Here is a 23,847-nt window from a genome sequence, read left to right as displayed (position 1 = left end):
AAAAAAAAAGAAATGTTTTGTCTCATCGGTGTAAAAAAATAACAACAGGGGCCTCCCTGGTGGCGCAGCGGTTAAGCGCTGGGTTGCGAAGCTGCCCGCAGCCTCTGCAGAGCCGGTTCAATCCCCGGCTGCTCCCCGGCCACCGGAGGAGGGTCCCACATGGTGCGCAGACCTCTCCTGCCATGCCCACTGCTCCCCTCAGCAGTGTATTTCGTCAGTCTGCCTATTCTGCTCCCCACTCTGACTCTGGTGAATTCTCTCACCCTCCCGCACTTTTGACTGTACCCAGTGCTTGTATAAATCAATAAATAAATCTCTAAAAAAAAAAAAAATCAAGGGCCTCCCTGGTGGCGCAAGGGATTAAGATGCACCCTATAAAGCTATCTACAGCCACTGCAGCACGAATTTGATCCCCAGCCAGGGACTACCCACATGGCATGGCAGACTTCTGACTTGCCCGCTGCTCCCCTCTGCAGTGTATTTCAGACGATCCACCTGTTCTGTTCTCCACTTTGTCTCTGGTGAATCCTCTCACCCCCCACATCTCTGGCCTGTACCCCGGCTCTTGCATGCATAGATAAATCTTTAAAAAAAAAAAATCAAACCATGGTATTATATGTTTTTGAATTTTACATCTCTTTCGAAGAATTTCAGCTAGATCATTATTTTTTATCACAACTGAAGGTGTTTCACATTTATTAAAAGTTCAGATTTACTGGATTTTTTAAAGCACTGTTTCCTTTCTTATTGTTTTGTTATATTGTATTATACATACTGAAAATATCTGTGTTGTTTTCTGAAGCAGACTATGAAAAATGTCATGGATAAAATTATTAAAATTATTTAGTATGTGTGTGCAAATGCTATGTCTGTGTGGAACTGTTGAAAGAAACAGAAGATAATGAATTTAATGATCTTGTATACTTTGCCAATGCTTTCTGGTTGTTGAGTCATGCAAGAGTTACAAAACTGCTACTATTGTAAGAAAACACTTATATTAAAATACCTTAAATTATTTGGTCTTACATATCTTTCAGTTATTTCAGGTTAGTCAAAGACCACTGTTGTAAGCTTTACCCTTTATTTCCTTAATCAGAGTTGACAAGTGTGTTTTACCATATATGCTTAAATTTTTCACTAAGACAGTTTACCTTTAGCTCATATAAATCTACATAGTAATTATGTTGTACTTTGGTAGGCAGCTAATCTACTCCTAAGTACTTTATGGATATACTCAGTAAGTAATGAGACAACATCAGTAGAACAAGTTGTAATACTTCCACAAAATAAAAGTAAACACTATTTTTGCTGTGATCAACACTTTGGTTATAATTAAATATTTTAATATAAATGCAAAATACATTTTAACATTAGTTAAGATACAGTCTTTAATATTCTTCACAAAAAAGAATTTCATAGTTATATATTAGATTTCCAAAGCTCATTTAGTGTCAAACAGGTATAAAAACTTTTAGTGTGATTCATGTATAACTGGGTAATAACTTTAAACATTTAATTTTTAATTTAAAATAGGATTAATTGTACCTTTGCTTCTGAAATTTTCTGATTTTAGATTCATAGTAATCAATTAGGCAAAGCAACCTAGAAAACAAGATAAAATGAATTATTTTCAAAAGGTGGTACTGGAATATTACACAATTTCAAATTACAGTGATAAAGATACAGATTGAGCAAGTTATTAAAAATGTATATGATTGTCAGAATTATACTAATCCATACATTTTGTTAATTTCAACAGATTGAAAAATAATCAAACACTATCTCAATATATTAAATGCATGTTTCCTTTCCTCAATACTTCTACCTCTAGCAATCATTCCCACAGAAATATTTGCCCAGAGTTCTTACGATGAACAAAACTGCTCAATTCACCTTTGAGAAAGTGAAAACACAGAGTGATCTAAATATTCAACATGGGAAAAGTTAAATAATGAATACCCATATTATAGAAAACAATAAAATAGAAAGAAATAATGTATATTTGTATGTCCTAATCATTGATAAAGGAAAATGTTGATTACCAGCATTATTTTGGTTAAAGAAGTATACGTGAATTTACATATATATTGAAAAAGAACTCTATAGGTTCTTTTTTTTTTTTTAAAGATTTTTTTATTTATACAATAACTGGGGTATAGTCCAGAAGTGCAGGAGGGTGAGAGGATTCACCAGGGACAGAGCAGAGAGCAGGAAAGGCAAACGGACTGAAAACACTGCTGAGGGGAGCAGCGGGCACGACAGGAAAGGTCTGCCGAGCCATGTGGGAATATCCCTGGCTGGGCGGGAAACAAACCCGCACTGCAGAGGCTTCGGATAGCTCCATAGCACTGCGCTCAACCCGCTGCGCCACCGGGGAGGCCCATCTACAGGTTCTTAACTGGGGGGTATCATAACCTGTGGGACAATGTTGACTGTCACACTGTCAAGTTGGAGAAGGGGTAGGACATTAAAAGTTCTTCAGTGAACATTACAACCTTATACAATGAACTATCTCAAAATGTCAGAAGCACTACTGTTGTGAAATGCTAGAAAGAACACACATCATAGCAAAATTGCAAAGCGATCTGCACTATTTCTCTGCTATCCTGGGAAACTTACCCATCCTTCTTTTTCACAGCAAACTCAGACAATAGTACTTTTAATGTAATTTCCTGGGCTATTCTTTCTCTTCAACCTTTTCCCATTCTAATACATACCAGCCTTCATATTAGTCCTGCAAATATGCTTTTGGTCTTATCTCCTTCACAAGTCCTCTCACTATCTGCTTTCCCTTTACGCTGCCATTTCATTTCTTTCCTTTCATAGCACACTTCATTCACATGCATGATTGTCACCTACTATTACCTTCAATAAATTTAAGGAAGCACTTATCTGTAAAACTGGAAATTCTGAATAAGACAGTGAAGAGGCAAATCAAACTGATAAGACAGTATGTAACCTTCTGACCACCCTCTCCTTGAAATACATTGTTTCTTGGTTATGCTGACATCCAAACATAACTCCTTCTGCCTCTTCTTTATCTGAAATTTGAAACTTCTCTATAGTTCAACCTTCCTGATTTTCCCCAAACCTAGCTTGAGATCTGGTTATTTCAGACTCCTCTCTTTCTTTCAACATCTACAGTTAATCAGTCTGGAAAATTCCTGCCCACCTCTTCAGTTATCTCTTCCTTCTGTTGTCCTAAATGGCAGTCACCTAGACTGTTAACTTACTAACATGTCTCTGTGGGATTAATTTCTTCACTCAGAAATTGAGAATTTTTATCTTGCTATATATAAAGTAGAACTGAAACTCTTCAGCCTGGAGATTAAGCCCCTCAAATTTCCAGCATATCTTTCCTTCTATATTGTGTCCTATTTACCATCAACTATACATCATAGGCTTCAGACCTCTTGGGCAACTTGCCATTCCCAAATACATTGTTTTCCTGCCACCATACTTCTTTAAAATGTCCTTTCCCTCACCTCTTCCTATTAAAATTCTATAGTACCTAGTAGTTTGGTTTAAAATTTGGCTCTTTCATGATGTCTTTCTGGTCATGCCCATCTTCTTCAAAGGAAACTAATCTCTCCTGCCAAACCAACTTAGTCTCCTATTTGCATCATCATCAGCACATACCATAATCTACCTTATAGTTTACTTATCTCAGTATGTATCTACCCAACTAGACTATCAGACCTGTAAATGCAAAAATCATGGTTTTGCTAATCTGTTTGCCCTAGATTGCTTTGCCTAGTCCCTCTAACTTTGGATAACAGCTGTTAATGGCTATAATGCAACTCATGCATTTCTACGAAGGTAAATTCCCAATTTTTAAATTCTGTGCCTCAAACTGAAAATTTTCTTCATAAAAAATCAAATAGGGGCCTCCCCTGGTGGCACAGTGGTTGAGAACTGGGCTGCAAAGCTGCCCGCAGCCTCTGTAGCACCGGTTTGATCCCCGGCCACCAGCAAGGGTCCCACATGGTGCGCAGACCTCTCCTGCCGCCTGCTGCTTCCCTCAGCAGTATACTTCGATCCTTCTGCCTGTTCTGCTCCCCACTCTGGCTCTGGTGAATTCTCTCACCCTCCCATGCTTCTGACTGTACCTAGTGCTCGTAAATAAATAAATCTTTAAAAAAAAAAATCAAATAGGGTGAAGAATCTCTAGGTGATCACACAAATTCATACCTAGTTTGAATTCATTTAGCAAATGGTTAAGATGTCTCAATACTCTTTCTCTAGCCCTCTCAAATTCATTCTAATTGTTTTTATCCCCCCTCCACCTCTTCACTATCTTCTTTCTCCTACAGAATTTATCTTTCTCTTTCCTTTTTTTTCTTTCTTATCCCTATTATTCTTTCTTTGCTACTTCTTATTCATACCTATTCTCACTATATTCTGTTATTGTAATTATTCATTATAGTTTATTTTTATTTTGTCCTTGCACCTACTTCAAAAAGATGAAAACTGTATGTGTAGATATGTAGTAAGACTCGATGTTATGGAAAGGTTCTTGAAAACAACTTTAAGCAAAATGATATATAATGAAGGCAGGTCTTTGAATAATATCATTTTGCTCAACATGGGCAGGGATTATCTCTTTCTCATTAACATAACAAAGCAACACGGAACAAAATCACATTATTGGAGCATCTGCTATATATATGTATATATGTGTATATATACGTATGTATTCTCTCAATTATCAAAAAAGTCTTTGGTTTAGCTGGTATAATGTATATAAGAGATCATTTATTTTTACATTAAAATAGAAATACCTAATTAGTAAAGATACTAAATCCTACTATGCAAGTACTGAGGTTAGTTAAAATGTATTAAGTCTGTATCTGTAAAGTGAAAAAAATAAATGCTACTTCTTGCAAAAAGAGGAAGTATGAATATAATATCCATATTGCTTGTATTTGCTAAAGATAACCTGAAACATGGATAGTAGTAGGTAAGGAATAAGGTTAAGGAGACAGTAATGAAAACACAATTTAAGTAATTATTGTTTTGCCTTTGGAATTGCAGAAATGCATATATATTCAAAAGTAAATAATTAAAAAGTACTCCCTGAAATTGAAAACAAATTGAAACAAGTAAACTTAACCGCATATTATTGATCATTTGGTGATACACAAACACACATAGAAAACTATCCATAATGGAATATATTATTCACTCTGGAATATATATTGTTAAAGATCCTTGTAAAGAAATTTAAATTTCACTCAGGAGGCCTATTGTTAGCAGTAATTCTGGTATTTTTATCTTGAAACTATTTTTACATATTACAGGATATAGCAAATAAAAATTATGTCCTTAGTAATAAAATTTTTCAGTGTGAGTTAAAAATTAAAATCAGATCAGAGATCCTATAATGTCATCTTCAGCTAGAAAAAAAAAAATTGACCCCCCCCCCACCACCGGCCCACCCCAGAATGTAGTTCCAAATACTCTCCACTGGAAAAGTCTGATGTCAATGACAGCGTATAATAAATAAGCAACTCCAATACCCAAACTGTGGTCTCTGAGTCAGCATTTCTGACTTAAAAGAACCCTAACTCCTTTTGAGAAATGTGTAATTAATTTTAAATTTAATTTTAAATGTTTAATGTTCGGGCCTCCCTGGTGGCGCATGGGGTTAAGATGCAAACTATGAAGCTATCTGCAACCACTGCACCACGAGTTCGATCCCCGGCCAGCCGGGGAGCAACCCACATGGCGCAGACCTCTCCTGACTCGCCTGCTGCTCCCCTCAGCAGTGTATTTCAGTCAATCCGCCAGTTCTGTTCCACACTCTGTCTCCTCTCACCCCCCACACGTCCGGCCTATACCCCAGTTCTTGTATGCATAAATAAATCTTTGAAAAAATAAAATGTTTAATGTTCATTTTAACATATATGATTCCATTCTTCAACAAAGCTCTAGGACAAAAAAAGTACAAGATGTACACTCTTGCCTAAAACCAAGAAATTTAACAAGGCTTAATAGAGTTCAGTCAAAAAAATATAGTACTACCATGAAAAAGTTCCCAATAATCAGAGACAGGATAGCTTTATTTGCAAACCCATGAGTGATTTAAAAAAAAAAAAAAAAAGAGAGAGACCAAGCCACAAATAAACAATCTTATTGCTTGTCATCAGAAATCACCACGGTATCAAGTCCTCTCTTTAAAGAGTGGAGATTAAGATGAAAGAACTGAGCACTGATTGTGCTGATACTACCTTCTCTGTAACAAACCACATAGGGCATTTATTAATTATTATTAATTAATAGTCCCTAGTCAATAGGAAAGATTGGTTTTTTAATGGGTGGAATCCAGGGCATTTATTTATTATTATTATTATTATTATTATTATTATTATTATTAATAGTCCCTAGTCAATAGGAAAGGTTGGTTTTTTAATGGGAGGAATCCAGAAAATAAAAAATAAAAAAGGAAAATAGCAAAATTGAAAAAAATCACCATTTTGCAAGATAATAGAAGGGTCAGACTGTTTCCATTTAATCTTCTGAACAATCTTAGCACCCCAAGAGTGGCTCAAGTAGACATTATGTGCCTCCTGATGTTCAAATAGCACAATTACCATGCCTGAATTTTGCCAAAAATACTTGAATCTAAATTTACCACAAACTTCTGGCTTAGAAGAAATACAGTAAACAGAAGAGTAAACTAAATGACATAAGAAAGCAAATAGACATATATACCATGTACTTCTCCCGGACAACTGACCAGTTTCTTTGACAAGTTAATGACAAAAAAAAAAAAAAAAAAAGCAGAGAAGAGGGACGAGAAAATTCCTCCAATTTATAAGAGCTAGCTATTCCCAAGACAAAAGAAATTCAGTTTTTTAAAAAATAATGAATCCAGCATCTAGCTACATATTAATTTATGTAGTAAACATTACTGTCTATCCAAGATGGTATTAGGAACTCTTTGGCAGAGATAGGAAAACACTCTGTTTTGAGTGGCAATGCGTTCTTCGTCCGCCTTTGTTAATCTATAGATATCCTTTTGCAAAGAAGTAATAGTTTCTTGTTGTTCCATTCGGTTTTTCTTATAACGCTGACATTTATCCTGCAAGAAATTTTTTAAGAAACATAATTATGATGTGTATATCTATGAGATGCTGTCCTAACAATGTCGTACATAAAGACATCTTCACAGTTTCTATTAAGCTGCTTCACTCAAGAACTTCAGTATTGAGGTTGTTTTTAATTGGGTGTAAGTTCCAGGAGCATTAATATGTCATAATTGCAAAATTAAGCAAAATAGTTGTAAAGTGTGGGAATACAACGCTTACAGTTGCATGGCTATTAAGAGTTTTATCACTGCATTACAAGATCATCATTAATTCATAACAAATTTAAAAATCTCTATAAAACTGATATAATTTTATGTGTAGGTTTAAAAGAAAACAGTAATCAGGAAAGGACTAGGAATTAAGATTCTTATGTCATCAATAATTCAGGATTTCAGATGGTAAAATCAACTTAGACACAATGCAGGAGACTGCAAACCTAACCAAATATATACCTAACCAGGAAGTCATTACAAAATAATATATGCCCCAAGATTTTTACAAGGAACATAAATCTTGGACACTCTTCTACCTTCAGTGAAATACCACTGGCCTGGCTACTCAATTTCCTACTTCTGTCCTTCACTGCCCTTTGAAAACTCATGGTCCACAGTGCCACCACAGTTATTAATATATTTTTCATAAAGCTCAGAAAGAAACCCTATCCCCAATTGTTACTAGAACATACTACTTTCAGAAGAAGATGCCATGTTTAAACACATACTCACCTGCCTATAATGCTGAGTGTGCTGATAGAGAACCTCAGGGAAAAGAGGACTAGCTTCTGGTACCATACCATTCCCCAATAACCATCAGTTACACCCAGGACTGATAGTCTATCTCCACCCACCCTGGAAGCCAGTTAGGGCCTTTGTAGTCAAATGACATGGGTGCTAGTTTCACCTCTTCTATAATTTAGCCATGAAACTAAAATACAAGACAGGCTTCGTAAAGTTGCATGATATAAGGACAATATACAAGAATCAACCACATAACAACTCGGTCACTCTATAAGGCAAGCATTACCTTGATACCAAAACTAGCCAATACAAGAGAACTACAAACCAACATCCCTTATAAACATTGATGCAAAAGTCCTCAACAAAATACTAACAAACCAAATTCAGTGACATATTGAAAGAATTACATATCATGACAAAGTGGGAATTATTCCTGGAATGCAAGACTAGCTCAACATGAAAATTAAAGGGTAATATACCATATTAATGAAACGAAGGGGGAAAATTAAATCAATTGGTGCAGAAAAAGCATTCAACAAAATCCAACACACATTTATAAAAACATCCAACAAACTAAGAATAGAAAAAAACCACTTCATCATAATAAAAGCCAAATTTGAAAAACTCACAGCAAACATAGTCAATGATATGAAAGACTAAAAGCTTCTCTTCTAAGATCAGGCTTAAGGCAAGGTTGCCCGAGTTTGCCACTTCCCTTCAACACAGTACTGCAAGTTCTAAACAGGCAAGAAAAATAATAAGTATCCAAATTTGGAAAAGAAAAAGTAAAATTATCATCACAGCTAATTTGATAATATATGTAAAAAAATAAAAACCCTAAAAATTCCATAACAAAAATCTGTTGGAATAAATTAATTCAGCAAAATAGCAGGACACAAAGTCAACACAAAACCCAAACACATTTCTACACATTAACAGTGAACAATCCAAGAGGAAATTAATAACAATTAACACTTCTATTTACAATGGCATCAAAAAGAAATAGCTGGGGATAAACATAACCAAGAAGGCTAAAGATTTATACATTCAAAATTACAAAAGGTTACTGGAAAAAATTTGAGGACGACACAAGGAAATAATTCCTGTGTTCATAAACATCTTGTGTTCATAAATTAGAAAACTTAATGTTGTCAAGATGTCAATACTACCCAAACCAATTTACAGATTCAATGCAATCCCTATTCAAAATCCAATAACATTTTTGCAGAAATAGGAAAATTCACTCTCACGTTCATTTGGAATCTCAAGTAACCCTGAATAGTCAAAACAATCTTGAAAAGAAAAAAGTTAATACTCTCACACTGATTTCAACATTTATTACAAAGCTATAGTTATCAAAATAATGCGGTACTGGAATAAAGAGAGATATAGAATCAAAAGAATGGCATTCAGACTACAAAAATAATCCTGCACATATATGGTAAAATAACAAGGGTGCCAAAGCTATTAAGTGGGGACAGAACAGACTATTTTTAACAAAAAAATGTTTGGAAAACTGGCTACCTAAGAGAACATAAATGAAGTTGGACTCATAATACATACAAAAAGTAACAAAATAGAACAAAGATCTAAATATAGTGTCCAAACTATAAGACTCTTTAAAAAAGATATGGGGCAAAAGCTTCATGACATTGCATTTGGCAATCATTTCTTGAATATGACATCAAAAGCAACAAGAAAAAATAGACAAGTTGGACTTGACAAAAATATAAAAACTTCTGTGCATCAAAGAACATTGTCAGAGGAAAACCCACGAATGAGAGAAATTTTTCATTAGTAATATATCTGATAGAAAGTCAGTAACCAGGATAAATAATGAACCTCTAAAACTAAACAACAAAAAATCAGATTATAAAATAGTGAAAGGAATTGAAGAGGCATTTCTCTATAGAGATACAAGACAATCAATAAACAAATGAAAAATGTCTATCACTAATCATTAGGGAATTGCAAATTACAATCATAATGAGATACCATTCCACATGCATTAGAATGGCTAATGTAGAAAAAACAAAAAACAAATGTAAGTGAAGATGTGGAGAAACTGGAAGCTTTGTGCATTGCTGGCAGGAATGTAAAATGGTACAGACACTCTGGAGAATAGTATGGCAGTTCCTTAAAAAACTAAACATAAAATTACCATATGACCCAGCAATTCTACTTCTGGAAATATACCCAAAAAACTGAAAGCAGATACTGGAACAGATTTTGTATATCAATGTTCATAGCAGGGCCTCCCTGTTGGTGCAAGGGGTTAAGACGCAACCTAGGAGGCAGTCCGCAGCCACTGCAGCAGCACAAGCTCGATCCCCGGCCAGGGAGATACCCACATGGCGCAGCAGACCTCTCCTGGCTCGCCTGCTGCTCCCCTCAGCAGTGTATTTCAGTAGATCCGGCTGTTCTGTTCCCCACTCTGTCTCTGGTAAATCCTCTCACCTCTCCCCACGCCTCTGGCCTGTACCCCAGTTCTTGTATGCATAAATAAATCAATCTTTAAAAAAATAAAAAAAAAAAGAATTAGGGCAGTGGGGCTATCAGGGTGACCTGCCGGCACCGGGAGTGCTCAGCCCCTGCGCCACTGTTGGAAGCTAGGGACTGCACCATCCCCCTCTGGAACTGAGTAAATACAGAGGGAGGGGATCATCAGAGACAGCGCCAATCAACATATTCACAGCATTACTACCTTTGTGGAGTTTTGGCATTAATACTGCTGGAGTCAGTCTACAAATCCCTGACATTCCAGAAGGAGCACCCAGAAGAGATGCCTGCAGTACCAGCAGCACAGTGTCCCAACGCATAGAATAAGTTAGAAAACAAACAGGGAGAAGGAAAAATACAAATAACCAAGCAAGCCTTCAGGGGAAGGAAACACTACAAAAAGAAAAATCAGCCACCAGAACTCAACAACAATGACATGGAGTAAATTTTCTACCCGCCAGATAGAGAATTTAAAATCATCATCATTAAAAAAATGAATAATGGGGCCTCTCCTGGTGGCGCAGGTGGTTGAGCGCCGTGCTGTGAAGCTGTCTGCAGCCTCTGCAGCGCTGGTTAGATCCCGGCTGGCTGGCGAGAATCCCACATGGCCAGGCAGACTTCTTCTGCCTCACCCGCTGCTCCCCTCAGCAGTGTATTTCGTCAGTCTGCCTGTTCTGTTCCCCGCTCTGCCTCTGGTGAATCCTCTCACCCTCCTGCGCATCTGGCCTGTTCCCTGGTTCTTGTATAAATTTAAAAAATCTTTTAAAAAAAAGAATAATGACATAAAGTGTATATAAATAATTTTTAAAAAAAAAAGAATTAGGGCAGTAGGTATATAATTCCTGCCTTTTAAAAATTTAAAAAACAGGAGAGAAATAATGTTATTTCAATTTAAGTAGTAAATATATTTAAAAATAAAAAATAAATATGGAATTGAAGTACTTCAATTAAATTCCAATAATTTAAGATGGGGACTGGTGAAACTAATTGCTGCACTGTCATGGAATAAGTTAAAAATTACAAGGTAGGGGGGCTCCCTGGTGGCATAAGAGGTTAAGCACCGCACTATGAAGCAATCCGCAGCCTCTGCAGTATGAGTTCGATCCCCAGCTGTCCAGGGAGCAACCCACATGGCGAAGCAGACCTCTCCTGCCTCGCCCGCTGTTCCCCTCAGCAGTGTGTTTCAGTCAGTCTGTCTGTTCCCCACTCTGTCTCTGGTGAATCCACTCACCCCCCGCATCTCTGGCCTGTACCCCAGCTCTTGTATGCATAAATAAATAAATCTGTAAAAAAAAATCACAAGGTAACATTTGATTTTGAGAAGAATGTATATTTTATTCTTCACTGAAAGATTACTAAAAATCAATTCCTGAACCATGTATTCCCTAGCACCATCAATCTTGCAAAGAGGGAGAATTATATCCTGATACAGATCACAGTGACTTAAAACTAAAAAGAATTTATCTGCTTAGAACTTAAGAGTGCCCAAAAGTTTATAAAACTATATTCAAAAAAGTCAACACACTGGTCTAAGTATAAAGGGAAACTGCACTGCAGAAATAGAAACTACAAATGCAATATTGTCTTTTGGTTTCTGCATTTCACCAACAATCTTGCAAAATATTGTCAAAGATCTGTTGATTTCCCTGACCTCTTTGCCACATACAAAGAAATCAATGTTTCCTTTCTCCCAACTGCAAAAGATGCTGCACTAAACCATTCTAAAATTGGGAATGGGGCCTCCCCTGGTGGCGCAGTGGTTGAGTGCTGGATTGCGAAACTGCCCGCAGCCTCTGCAGCACCAGTTTGATCCCTGGCCACCGGCGACATGGCGTGCAGACCTCTCCTGCCACACTCGCTCCTCCCCTCAGCAGTTTATCTTGTCAGTCTGCCTGTTCTGTTCCCCACTCTGGCTCTGGTGAATTCTCTCACCCTTTCACGCTTCTGACTGTACCCAGTGCTTGTATAAATAAATAAATAAATCTTTAAAAAAATAAAAAATAAAATGAAATTGGGAATGGCTGTATACCAGAAAAAGAATGTGCCTTAACTGTGATATAATTATTCTCTAGGGGCATTTCCATTTGTCCCAAGAAAGCACATATCGAGCAGTGTGGAACCTGATGTATGACTAGTCTGCAATAGAATGGGGCAACCAAGCAACATTGAGAGGCACCCAATACCTTCAGTTTGTCAATTTCTTTGACCTTTATAAAAAGTACCCTTTCAGGACTGAAAAAAAAAAAACCAACCACCTAATTTTATTTGATCAAATTAGCATGATATGCTTTCCCAACACCAGGTATCTTCAATTCCATCTGTCCCACTCCATTGCAGACTGGAACATGAGACCTCCTCTGACCAATTTACAAGCTAAGTAGCAAATATCTGGGGCCTAAAACAAAAAGTTTGTAACACCATAAATCATTTCTGACAAATGGAATTGCTTGATGGAAAAATCTGTTGCTGCATTCAAGTCACCTCTTACCAATGAACCCTCAAGCATCTGTTCTTGGAAGTCCCTAAAACCCCGGTAAATTTGTAAGTCTGATGTTCTAACTTACTTTGCAATTATATATGCATCAACCTCTTTGAAAAGAGGAAAATCTTTCTCAAAAAAAGAACACTGGTCTTCCCCACCCTCAACAACTTGCCAGCCAAGGAGCCAGGTCCGTCAGAGCTCCTGATGGCTGCATCCTCACATCAGTAAGTTGATCAGTTAAAGCGGTTCAGGTTACCACATGTTCTATATCTGAGAGCAAGCCAAAACCAAGCACACATAGAAAATTTTCTAAACTTCCTTTTTTTTAGAGGAATTTTATAATGTACCATTCATGATGAAAACAACCTTATACAGCAAACCTAAAAATATAACTTTCTAATGGCAGAGTATTGTGTTAACTAATGAGTAACAAACTGCTCTGACCATCAAAGAATGATAGGATCTTCTGGAGTTAGGATCACAGCAGCAGATCCAGCACTGCCCACCCCAAGCTAGCAACCCAAATGAGGGCAGAACACCAGCTACCTCTATCCTCATACCAGAAAACTCACTAGTTATACCTGATTCTCTTGGACCCCTGGAATTTATATTAGCTCATCCATCCTACCAAAGCTGCCAACATAAACTGAAGGAACATACATACAGACCCTGCATTATTAGACGTCATTTTTAGGCAGCCTGTATCACTGGTACAGGTACATATAGCATTGTACCAACATAAACTGTTTTAAAGTAAAAATTTAATGTTTATACTGATGTACTCTTTGTAAAGATCTGTAATATCTCAAATAACACTGTTTATCACTAAAAAAACCTTATTTCTTTTAATCACAATAAACACCAATAAAGTTTTTTAAAATAGGAAATTAAGTATTCACTGTTTTAATATTGCTATTTACCTAAAAAGAAAAGTAACAAAATAACTCATAATCACAAAGCATATTCCATATAAATGTCAAGTAAATGTAATTCAAATATTTATTAAGCATCCACTACTACTAATAAACCAACACTCTTTTAATCTTAAATAAAATAGACGGAAATTTGCCCTAGAGGTCATGGTAAGATTCTTGGATTTTCCTCTAAAAGAAAAGGGGAAGTCTTTGGAAGGTACTAGGCTGCTGTTGACAGAACACTGAAAAAGGAAAAGTTGAAAGCTCAGAAACCAAGCAGGAGAGAAATGAAGGGGACATGGATCACAGCAGAGACCAAGAGACAAAAGTTTGGGGAGGAAATTCAGGACTCAGCTTTAGACAAGTTCTAGATGCCTACTAGACATGCACAGAGATATCAAATGGGCTGCAGGACATGAGTCTAGAAGTAAGGGAAGAGGTCTGGGATACAGATTTAAGTTAGATGCTATGAATTAGACTGATAATCACCACGAGAGTTAAAAAGGTTTAAGGAGTATTGGGGAATTCCAACACAAACAAGTAGATGAGAAACATCAACAAAGGACGTAAAGAATGACCATAAAAGTTGAACCAGAAGAAAGGATATTCTGAAAAAGTAAGCAAAGAAAAAATTTCAAGGAAGGAAACCTTCCTTGACAGATAAAGTAGGTAAGGGCCACTGAATCAAGCAACCGTGTCTTGATGAGTTGTTTTAGCACTATCAAGTAAGTACTTTGTAACTCAGTACCTGTAAAGCTTTCTGCTCCTTTTGAAGGTCTTGTATTTTATTCTGTTGTTGACAAACCCTATTTAGGGATTCATCCTCTAATTCACCAATTTTGGCTTTTACACTCTCCATAATTTGTTCCAAGTCATTAGCTCGTTGTTCCTGATTTGCTGCTCGGCATTGTTCTAGCTGAAGTTCATTTCTAATAAAAGACATACATATTCCCCCCATTAATAATAAAAATAAATCACATTAACAAACATTTTCATCAAAATTTCTTTGAATTTCTAAATGAATTTCTAAAATTTCTTTGTAGTCAGTCTTAAAATTTCCATCTTACAAGATAAAGGGCCCCATTATACCTAAACTATTACCAATTGATTTATCTAATGAAAATATTTTTAATTAAAAGGAATATAAAATTTCAAGATTCCTTCCAAAGGCAGTTAATAGTTAGGATGCATACCACTTATGCACAAATAATTCAAAAGAGATTTTTTTTACATTTTCTTACTTAAGTTGCTGATTAATTTCTATGAGCTCACGGATCATATTCTGTTGACGTGTTGTTTCTTCCATCAATGTTTTCAAATTCTGTCTCATCCTTTGTGATGACTGTTTGTCAAAAATGATGAGATCTACATTTTAAAAATGTAACAGATAGCAAAAACAAAGGTAAGGTAAAAAAAGTAAAGAAAAAGGAAGCTTTTTACTGTAAGGTGCAAGAATAGGATCAGATTACCTTTAAGATCTGTTCTTTTGACTAGAGATAAAGGTCTTAAGCCATGCATCATCAACATAACACTTATACTTTCCCATTCTGCTTCTTCCTGCTACAATTACAAAAGGAGAAAAATATAAAATGAAGATGTACCTATTAATATATAATTTCCTTTGTTTTCAGAAAACAGAACTTTTTCTCCAAAAGTTTTTATATGAATTTTTATGGCCACAGAATGATTAAAATTAAAACATGTTATTGCTTTTTATTTTATATATTTTTTACATCATTTTTCATTTTTGCACAATGTATGCTTTTTCATCTTGGTTATAGTCCCCATGTAATTCCCACCCCACTTATTTTGACCGTAATCCCTCCTGCTCCACCCCATCTCCCTCTGCCCCGGTAGTTTGTCTCTGACTTATAGTTGCTTGTTAATTTTGATTTTTACTTTATTATAATTAGTCTTTCTCCTGGTCCCTTATTTAGGTTTACTAAATTCTTGCTATGAGTGAGAGATACCATCCGGTATTTTTCTTTTTCTTTCTGGCTTATTTCACTGAGCTTGATCCCTTCCAGCTCCATCCATGTTGCTGCAAATTGCATGAGTTTATCTTTTTTGATTGCTGAGTAATATTCCACTGTGTATATGTACCACATCTTCTTGATAGATGTTACTGCTTTTAACAAAATTAGGAAACTAGAAGATTGTAACTAAGCACAAATAATTCCATTACCCAAATCCAGGATATTCATATATAGGCCTTAAGATAAAATAATAACAAAAAGGCCTTATAACTCCAGTGAGCCAAACAGATCTCAAATTTTTGATGTAACTGAAGCAGATCATGCCTCAGTCAAAATAAACAGCATAAAACTAGGCTATATTAATTAAAAGTGAAGAAATGTGTCGGGCTTCCCTGATGGCACAGGGATTAAGGTCTCAGCGCTATCAAGCTATTGGCAGGCAGCCACTGCCCCATGAGCTCAAAGCCCAATCCCTGGCAGGAAGCTAACCCACATGGCGCAGCAGGCCTCTCCCGTCTCCCCCAATGCTCCCCTCAGCAGTATATTTCAGTAAATGCACCTGTTCTGCTCCCCACTCTGTCTCTGGTGTATTCTCTCAGCCCCTGGACCTCTGGCCTAGACCCCAGTTCTTGTATGCATAAATAAATCTCTAAAAAAAAGAAAAAAGAAAGAGAAAGAAAGACGTGTCCCTAACAATGACTAGTGTCACAAAATAATCAAAACATACTTAACTGGTCAGAGCCCATAATTTGCATAATGGGCAAAAAAAGCCCAAGTATGAAAAAGGAGTCTGTTCATCTAGTAATTGATTCTAGTTGAATCACTCTCAGAAGTCTATATCCCTAATTCAAATACACATTTATATCATAATCTAAGAGACAAACTCTAATTCTCTGGATTTAAGTGAATAAAACAATGAAGGAAATAAAATCATAAAAAATGAGCAAGAATAGAGATGATTTTTAAAAATCACATATTTAAATCCATGATAATAATAGTTTTGTAATAATGTAAGCACAATGATCAATTTTGAAATGACTGTATGAGGTGCACTTTGGTTGCTTTTAAAATGTGTATTTGTAAAAAGGTAATTTGAGGAAATTTTCAATCATGGCTTAAATATAAAAAGTACAATTTATACCGTTTTTTAAAAGATTTATTTATGTATACAAGGACTGGGGTACAGGCCAGAGGTCTGGGGGTGAGAGGATTCACTAGAGACAGAGTGGGGAACAGAACAGGCAGACTGACTGAAATACACTGCTGAGGGGAGCGGCAGGTGAGTCAGAAGAGGTCTGCTGCGCTATGTGGGTAGCTCCCTGGACCGGGATCAAACTCATGCTGCAGTGGCTGCAGATAGCTTCATAGGTTGTGTCTAAACCCCCTGTGCCACCAGGGAAGCTCGTTATACATTTTTAATAGTGGTGTAGTATGTAAGCACTGTCAAAGATTAATAATGCAGACAAAAGACAAAGTCCAAATTAAGTTTTACTCTTTACATCCAAATGTCACTCAAACATTAAAGAATCTCTCAAGATAAAAAAGGAACCAATTACCCTGATGAATCTTTAATAACACTACAATTACAACATCAAATAAATCTTTCCTTTTGACTGCTGGCTTTCTTCCTTTTCTTATCCTTTCCTTAATTCTCCCTCCCTCCCACAAACTATTCCCTTATTTATGCTTTAGGCCTTCTGGTCACAAAGACTAACCACATGGTAGATTAACTACACAGCAGACACAAAACTGAAATTATTGCTGTTATTTATTTTAGGAGCCAAAAGCTCGACTGAAAAACAAAATGTTCCCTAAATAATGTGCTACATTTCAGATAATCAAATTATACATATTATTCCTTGAGACATCTTTTAAAAGATAGATTAACATAATTTGTTTTCAAATTATGAAAACACTTGAGAATGGTATTTTCAAAAACAAGTGCTGCAGAATATTAAATGTTGATCACACTAGTGTTAAGTAAGTAAGAAATGTAGTATATAAACATCTCCTTTTAGAGACTGGTAGCATTGTGAAGTCTTTTTTTTTTTTTGACATTTTTTTAAAATAAATTTTATTTTTGTAGTCCCCATACAATTGCAACCCCCTTATTTTGACCCCAATCCCTGACCTCCCCGCTCCCCACCCCCCATAGAGTGTCTCTGGTTCATAGTTTTTGGTTGATTTTGATTTTCACTTTCTTATAGTTATTCATTTTCCTGGCTCCTTATTTAAGTTTTCTAGATTCCTGCTATGAGTGAGACCATCCGGTATTTTTCTTTTTCTTTCTGGCTTATTTCGCTGAGCATGATCCCTTCCAGCGCCATCCATGTTGCTGCAAATTGCATGTGTTTATCTTTTTTGAATGCTGAGTAATATTCCATGGTGTATATGTACCACATCCTCTTGATCCAGTCACCTATTTTTGGGCATTTGGGTTGTTTCCAAAGCTTAGCTATTGTAAACAGTGCTGCTATAAACATAGGGGTGCAGGTGCTCTTTGGAATTGATGTTTCTGTGTCCTTTGGGTAAATACCTAGGAGTGGAATTGCTGGATCATATGGAAGCTCTATGTTTAGTAGGTCCAGAAATCTCCACACAGCTCTCCATAGTGGTTGGACCAGTTTGCACTCCCACCAATAGTGCAGGAGAGTTCCTTTTTCTCCACACCTCGCCAACATTTGTTGTTGCTAGTTTTTTCAATATGTGCCATTCTCACTGGTGTAAGATGGTATCTCATGGTAGTTTTGATTTGCATTTCCCTGATTACAAGTGATGTTGAACATTTTTTCATATGCCTGTTGGCCATTTGCATTTCCTCTTCAGAGAAGTTTCTTTTTAGCTCTTCTGCCCATTTTTTTGACTGGATTATTTTCTTTGTTGTTGTTGAGTCTCATCAGCTCTTTGCAGATTTTTGTGATCAGTCCTTTATCATTAGTATTGTGTGCAAAAATGTTCTCCCAGTTGGTGGGGTTTCTCTTTGTTTTTGTTATTGTCTCTTTTGCTGTGCAGAAGCTCTTTAATTTGATGTAGTCCCAGCTGTTTATCTTTGCCTTCACTATCACTGCTTTGGGTGATGTGTCTGTAAAGATGTCTTTGATGTGCGTATCACGTAGTGTTTTGCCTATATTTCCTTCTATGTATTTTATGGTTTCAGGTCTTATGTCTAGTTCTTTAATCCATTTTGAGTTGATTTTTTGTGTATGGTGTGAGGTAGTGGTCAAGCTTCATTCTTTTGCATGTAGCGACCCAGTTTTCCCAGTACCATTTATTGAACAAACTTTCTTTGTTCCAATGCATATTCTTTGCTCCTTTGTCAAAGATTACTTGACCATAAATCTATGGGTTTATTTCTGGATTTTCTATTCGATTCCATTGGTCTGTGTGTCTGTTCTTGTTCCAATACCATGCAGTTTTGATGATTATGGCTTTGTAATATAGTTTGAAGTCTGGGAGTGTGATGCCGCCATTCCCTTCTTTTTTTTTCAGGAGAGCTTTGGCTATTTGGGGTTTTTGGTGATTCCATATGAATTTCATCAATAATTGTTCTATTTTTTGAAGAATGACATTGAAATTTTGATTGGAATAGCATTGAATCTGTATATTGCTTTTGGTAGGATGGCCATTTTAATAATATTTATTCTTCCAATCCATGAGCAGGGGATGTCTTTCCATTTCTTTGTGTCTTCTTCTATTTCTTTTAACAGTGTTTTATAGTTTTTTTTTGTATAGGTCCTTTACCTCTTTTGTTAGATTTATTCCCAAGTATTTGATTTTTTTGTTTCGATAATAAAAGGGATGGTTTTTTTTTATTTCTTCTTCTTCAGATTTATTGTTTGTGTATAGGAAGGCTACTGACTTTTGCGTGTTGATTTTGTATCCTGCCACTTTACTGAACTGATTGATGAGTTGAATTAGTTTTTCTGTGGAGTTTTTGGGGTTCTCTATGTATATTATCATATCATCTGCAAATAGTGATAGTTTGACTTCTTTTCCTGTTTGGATTCCTTGTATGTTTTTCTCTTGTCTTATTGCTCTGCTAGGACTTCTAGTATTATATTGAAAAGCAATGTTGAAAATGGACATCTTTGTCTTGTTCCAGATCTTAATGGAAATGCTTTCAGCTTTTCACCATTGAGAATGATACTGGCTGTTGGCTTGTCATATATGGCCTTTATGATGTTGAGGTATGTTCCTTGTATCCCAAGAATTTCAAGGGCTTTTATCATGAGTGGGCGTTGCACTTTGTGGAAAGCTTTCTCAGCATCTATTGATATTATCATATGGTTTTTATATTTCTTTTTGTTGATGTGTTGGATAACATTGCTTGATTTTCGGATGTTGAACCATCCTTGTGTCCCTGGCATGAATCCTACTTGGTCGTGGTGAATTATCTTATGGATACATTGTTGGATTCTGGTAGCTAAAATTTTATTGAGGATTTTTGCATCAGTGTTCAGTAGGGAAACTGGCCTGTAGTTTTCCTTTTTTGTGTTGTCCTTGTTCGGTTTTGGTATTAGTGTAATGTTGGCTTCATAGAACGTGTTTGGTATTGTCCCTTCCTTCTCAATTTTTTGGAAGAGTTTGTGAAGGATAGGCACTAATTCGTCTCTGAATGTTTGGTAGAATTCATATGTAAATCCATCAGGTCCTGGGCTTTTGTTTTTGGGGAGGTTTTTGATTACCATTTCAATTTCGCTGCTTGTAATTGGTCTGTTTAGGTGTTCTGTTTCTTCTTTATCTAGCTTTGGGTAATTGTAGAGTTGTAGGAATTTGTCCATCTCCTCTAGATTGTTGAACTTGTTTCCATATAACTGTTCATAGTAGTTACTGATTATTCTTTTGATTTCTGCTGTGTCCATTGTGATTTCTCCTCTTTCATTTCTGATCCTGTTTATTTGTGCTTTCTCCCTTTTTTCCTTTGTGAGCCTGGCTAGGGGTTTGTCTATTTTATTGATTTTTTTGAAGAACCAGCTCTTGGTTTCATTGATCTTTTGGATTGTTTTTTTAGTTTCAATTTCATTTATTTCTGCTTTGGTTTTTATTACTTCTTTTCTTCTACTGGTTTTGGGGTTTTTTGTTGTTCTTTTTCTAGATCTTTGAGCTTCGAGATTAGGTTGTTTCTTTATTTCTTGCTTCTTGATGTGAGCTTCTATTGCTATATATTTTCCTCTTATTACTGCTTTTGCTGCATCCCATACATTTTGGAAATTGGTGTCCTCCTTGTCATTCAATTCAAAGAATTTTTTAATTTCTTCTTTGATCTCATTAGTCCAGTGGTCTTCCAGTAGTGTGGTTTTCAATCTCCATGAGGTAGGAGAGTTCCTTGCCTTCTTTTTATGATTTATTTCTAGTTTGATGCCTTCATGGTCAGAAAAGATGGTTGGTATGATTTCGATCTTGGTGTATCGGTTGATGTTTGTCTTGTGTCCCAGCATGTGATCGATCCTGGAGAATGATCCATGTGCGCTTGAGAAAAATGTGTACTCCTTTTTTGGGGGGTTTAGTGTTCTATAGATGTCTGTTAAGCCCAAGCGCTCTAGATCCTTATTTAGAGCTTTAGTGTCTTTACTTGTTTTTTGTCTTGTTGATCTATCCATTGTTGATAGTGGTGTGCTGAAATCTCCCACTACGTATGTGTTTTCTCTGATGTCTGTTTTCAGAGATGACAATAGTTGTCTGATATATTTTGGTGCTCCTTCGTTTGGTGAATATATGTTAATGAGTGTTATTTCTTCTTGAAGTATTGTCCCCTTGATCATAATGTAGTGACCGTTGGGGTCTCTTTTTATCTTTTTGAGTTTGAAATCTGTTTTATCTGATATAAGTATAGCTGTTCCTGCTTTCTTTTTTGGTCCATTTGCTTGTAGGATTGTTTTCCATCCTTTAACTTTGAGTCTATTTTTATTTTTTGTAGCTAAATGTGTTTCCTGGAGACAGCAAAAGGTTGGGTTTTGTTTCTTAATCCAGCCTGCAAGTCTGTGTCTTTTTATTGAAGAGTTTAGTCCATTTACATTTAGAGTTACTATTGATATGTTAGCATCTGTATTTGCCATTGTGTTTGCCTTTCCTTTGATTTTACTTACCTATTCTTTTAATAACTTTTTTTTTTTTTTTTTGGCCTTCTTTCGTTGTTATTCGTCCCTCTGAGGTTCTGGCTTTAGGACTCCTTGTAGTATTTTTTGGAGTGGGGGTTTAGTCATAATGAAACTCCAGAGTTTCTGTTTGTCTGGGAAGGTCCTTATTCTTTCTTCATAGAGGAAGGAGAGCTTTGCGGGATAGAGTATTCTTGGTTGGCAACTGTTTTCTTGGAGTCTGTTGACTATGTCCCTCCACTCTCTCCTTGCCCGTAGTGTTTCTTCGGAGAAGTCTGATGTCAGCCTGATTGGTTTTCCTTTGAATATTATCTGTTTCTTCCCTCTTGTCAGCTTCATTATTTTTTCCTTGTCCTGGATTCTTGGGAGCTTTACTATTTGTGTCTTGCTGTATTTTTCCTTTCGTAGTGGAAGTGTGGTGTTCTTCTTGCTTCTTGTATATCAATTTTCAGCTCCTTCACGTTTGGGAAGTTCTCTTCAATTATCTCCTTAAATATTTTCTCTGTTCCTAGGTCTCTCTCCTCTCCTGGTATTCCTATAACTCTTATATTTCCTTTCCTCATGGAGTCAGATAGTTCTCGAAGTGTTTCTTCTGTCTTTTTCCTTTGTACTTCTCTTTGCTTTTCTGTTTTGGTTCTTTTTATTTCTGTGTCTTCAAGAGTACTTATTCGTTCTTCCATTTCATCTATTCTGCTTTCATTGCTTTTCCCAGAGTTCTTTAGTGCCTCCATTAATTCTTTGACCTCCTGCATTTCTTTTACTTCCCTCTTTAGGGACTCAATTTCATTCTTCTGATCGTTGATTATTTTTCCCTTATCATTGTTTTCCTTTATGACTTCTGTCAGTTTTTTAATCATGGCAATTTTAAATTCTCTTTCTGGAAGGCTCAGAAGTTCTTCAAGTTACTGTCGTTGCAATCTGGGGGGTGGTTTCCTTTTTGTGGTGTGCTTTTTTCCTGAGGAGTTACTAGGTTGCGTGTGGTTCTTCTACTCCCTATTGTCTGTTTTCTAATTTGCCGTATGCATTGGGACACTGTGTTGCTGGTACTGGCTGGCATCTTGGGTGAACTTCTCCACTCCCCTCTGGCTCCTCCAGGAGCCATCTGTCTGTTTCAAGCAGTCTTTACTGAAGAAAGGTCCCTGTTCTAAAATGCTGATGCAGGGACACACTCCCCTACGTGCCTGGTCTGCACTGACAGCGGGTTCCCACTCCCCCTCTGGGCTCGGACTGCAGGCCAGAAGGGGCCTGGCGTGGGCGAACTTCCCAGCTCACCTCTGGCTCCTCCAGGAGCCTTCTGCTGGTTTCAAGTAGTCTTTACTGAAGAAATGTCCCTGTTCTAAAATGGTGATGCGGGACGCATTCCCTGCGCGCCTGGTCTTCCCCGGCGGTGGGTTCCCGCTCCCCCCAGCATTGTGAAGTCTTAAATGAAATCATTATGAGTCTTTAGTTCTGGGACCTCCCTGGTGGCACAAGGGATTAAGAAGTCTCAGCACTATCAAGCTATCGGCAGCCATTGCAACATGAGTTCAATCTTTGCCCAGAGAGCTGACCCACATGGCACAGCCGATCTCTCCCGTCTGGCTGCTGCTCCCCTCAGCAGCGTATTTCAGCCAATCCTCCTGTTCTGCTCTCCACTCTGTCTCTGGTGAATCCTCTCACCTCCCGCACCTCTGGCCTGCACCCCAGTTCTTGTATGCATAAAAATAAAATCTTTCAATAAAGAGTTTAATTCAGTATTTCCCAAAATTATTTTACTAAGTTATCCTTTTAAAGTAATATTTTCTACATTTGCAGATATTTTGGCAAATACTGAGAGAAACAGTGGCTTAAAATATTTCAGATTTACCTGTTTTTCAGTCATTAGTCTGTTTGATGATTTACTGGACTCCTGGGCTTTAGAGGCTGCTGGAGGTATAGTTTCTTTTGTAGAATCAGTATTTTTTTGGTAAGTAGATGTTGGCAATATAGAATTTTGAGTTAGCTAAGTTAAAAAGAAAAAAGTATAATACATGTCAAAAGAAGCTATATTTTAAGAAACCCATTACTCTTGGAG

At 36.7% G+C, this 23,847-nt stretch overlaps 1 protein-coding gene across 5 annotated transcripts in view; it reads right to left on the bottom strand.

The window, feature by feature from the left end:
* Nucleotides 1–23,847, bottom strand: part of CEP70 (centrosomal protein 70) — a 67,212-nt gene that overhangs the window by 35,309 nt on the left and 8,056 nt on the right. For all 5 annotated transcript variants that reach the window (XM_054700787.1, XM_037525903.2, XM_054700790.1 and 2 more), the window contains exons 3-8: nt 23,641–23,775; nt 15,193–15,283; nt 14,965–15,088; nt 14,472–14,652; nt 6,915–7,084; nt 1,546–1,602 (exon numbers count right to left, since the gene is read on the bottom strand). In XM_054700787.1, the coding sequence (XP_054556762.1) occupies nt 1,546–1,602; nt 6,915–7,084; nt 14,472–14,652; nt 14,965–15,088; nt 15,193–15,283; nt 23,641–23,775 (758 nt within the window). The remainder of the gene's footprint in view (nt 1–1,545; nt 1,603–6,914; nt 7,085–14,471; nt 14,653–14,964; nt 15,089–15,192; nt 15,284–23,640; nt 23,776–23,847) is intronic.

The sequence above is a fragment of the Talpa occidentalis genome, unplaced genomic scaffold (assembly GCF_014898055.3).
Source record: "Talpa occidentalis isolate TD23 unplaced genomic scaffold, MPIMG_talOcc4v2.1 talOcc4.4, whole genome shotgun sequence".
NCBI classification, from domain to species: Eukaryota; Metazoa; Chordata; class Mammalia; order Eulipotyphla; family Talpidae; genus Talpa; species Talpa occidentalis.
This window is presented reverse-complemented; position numbering and strand designations above follow the sequence as displayed.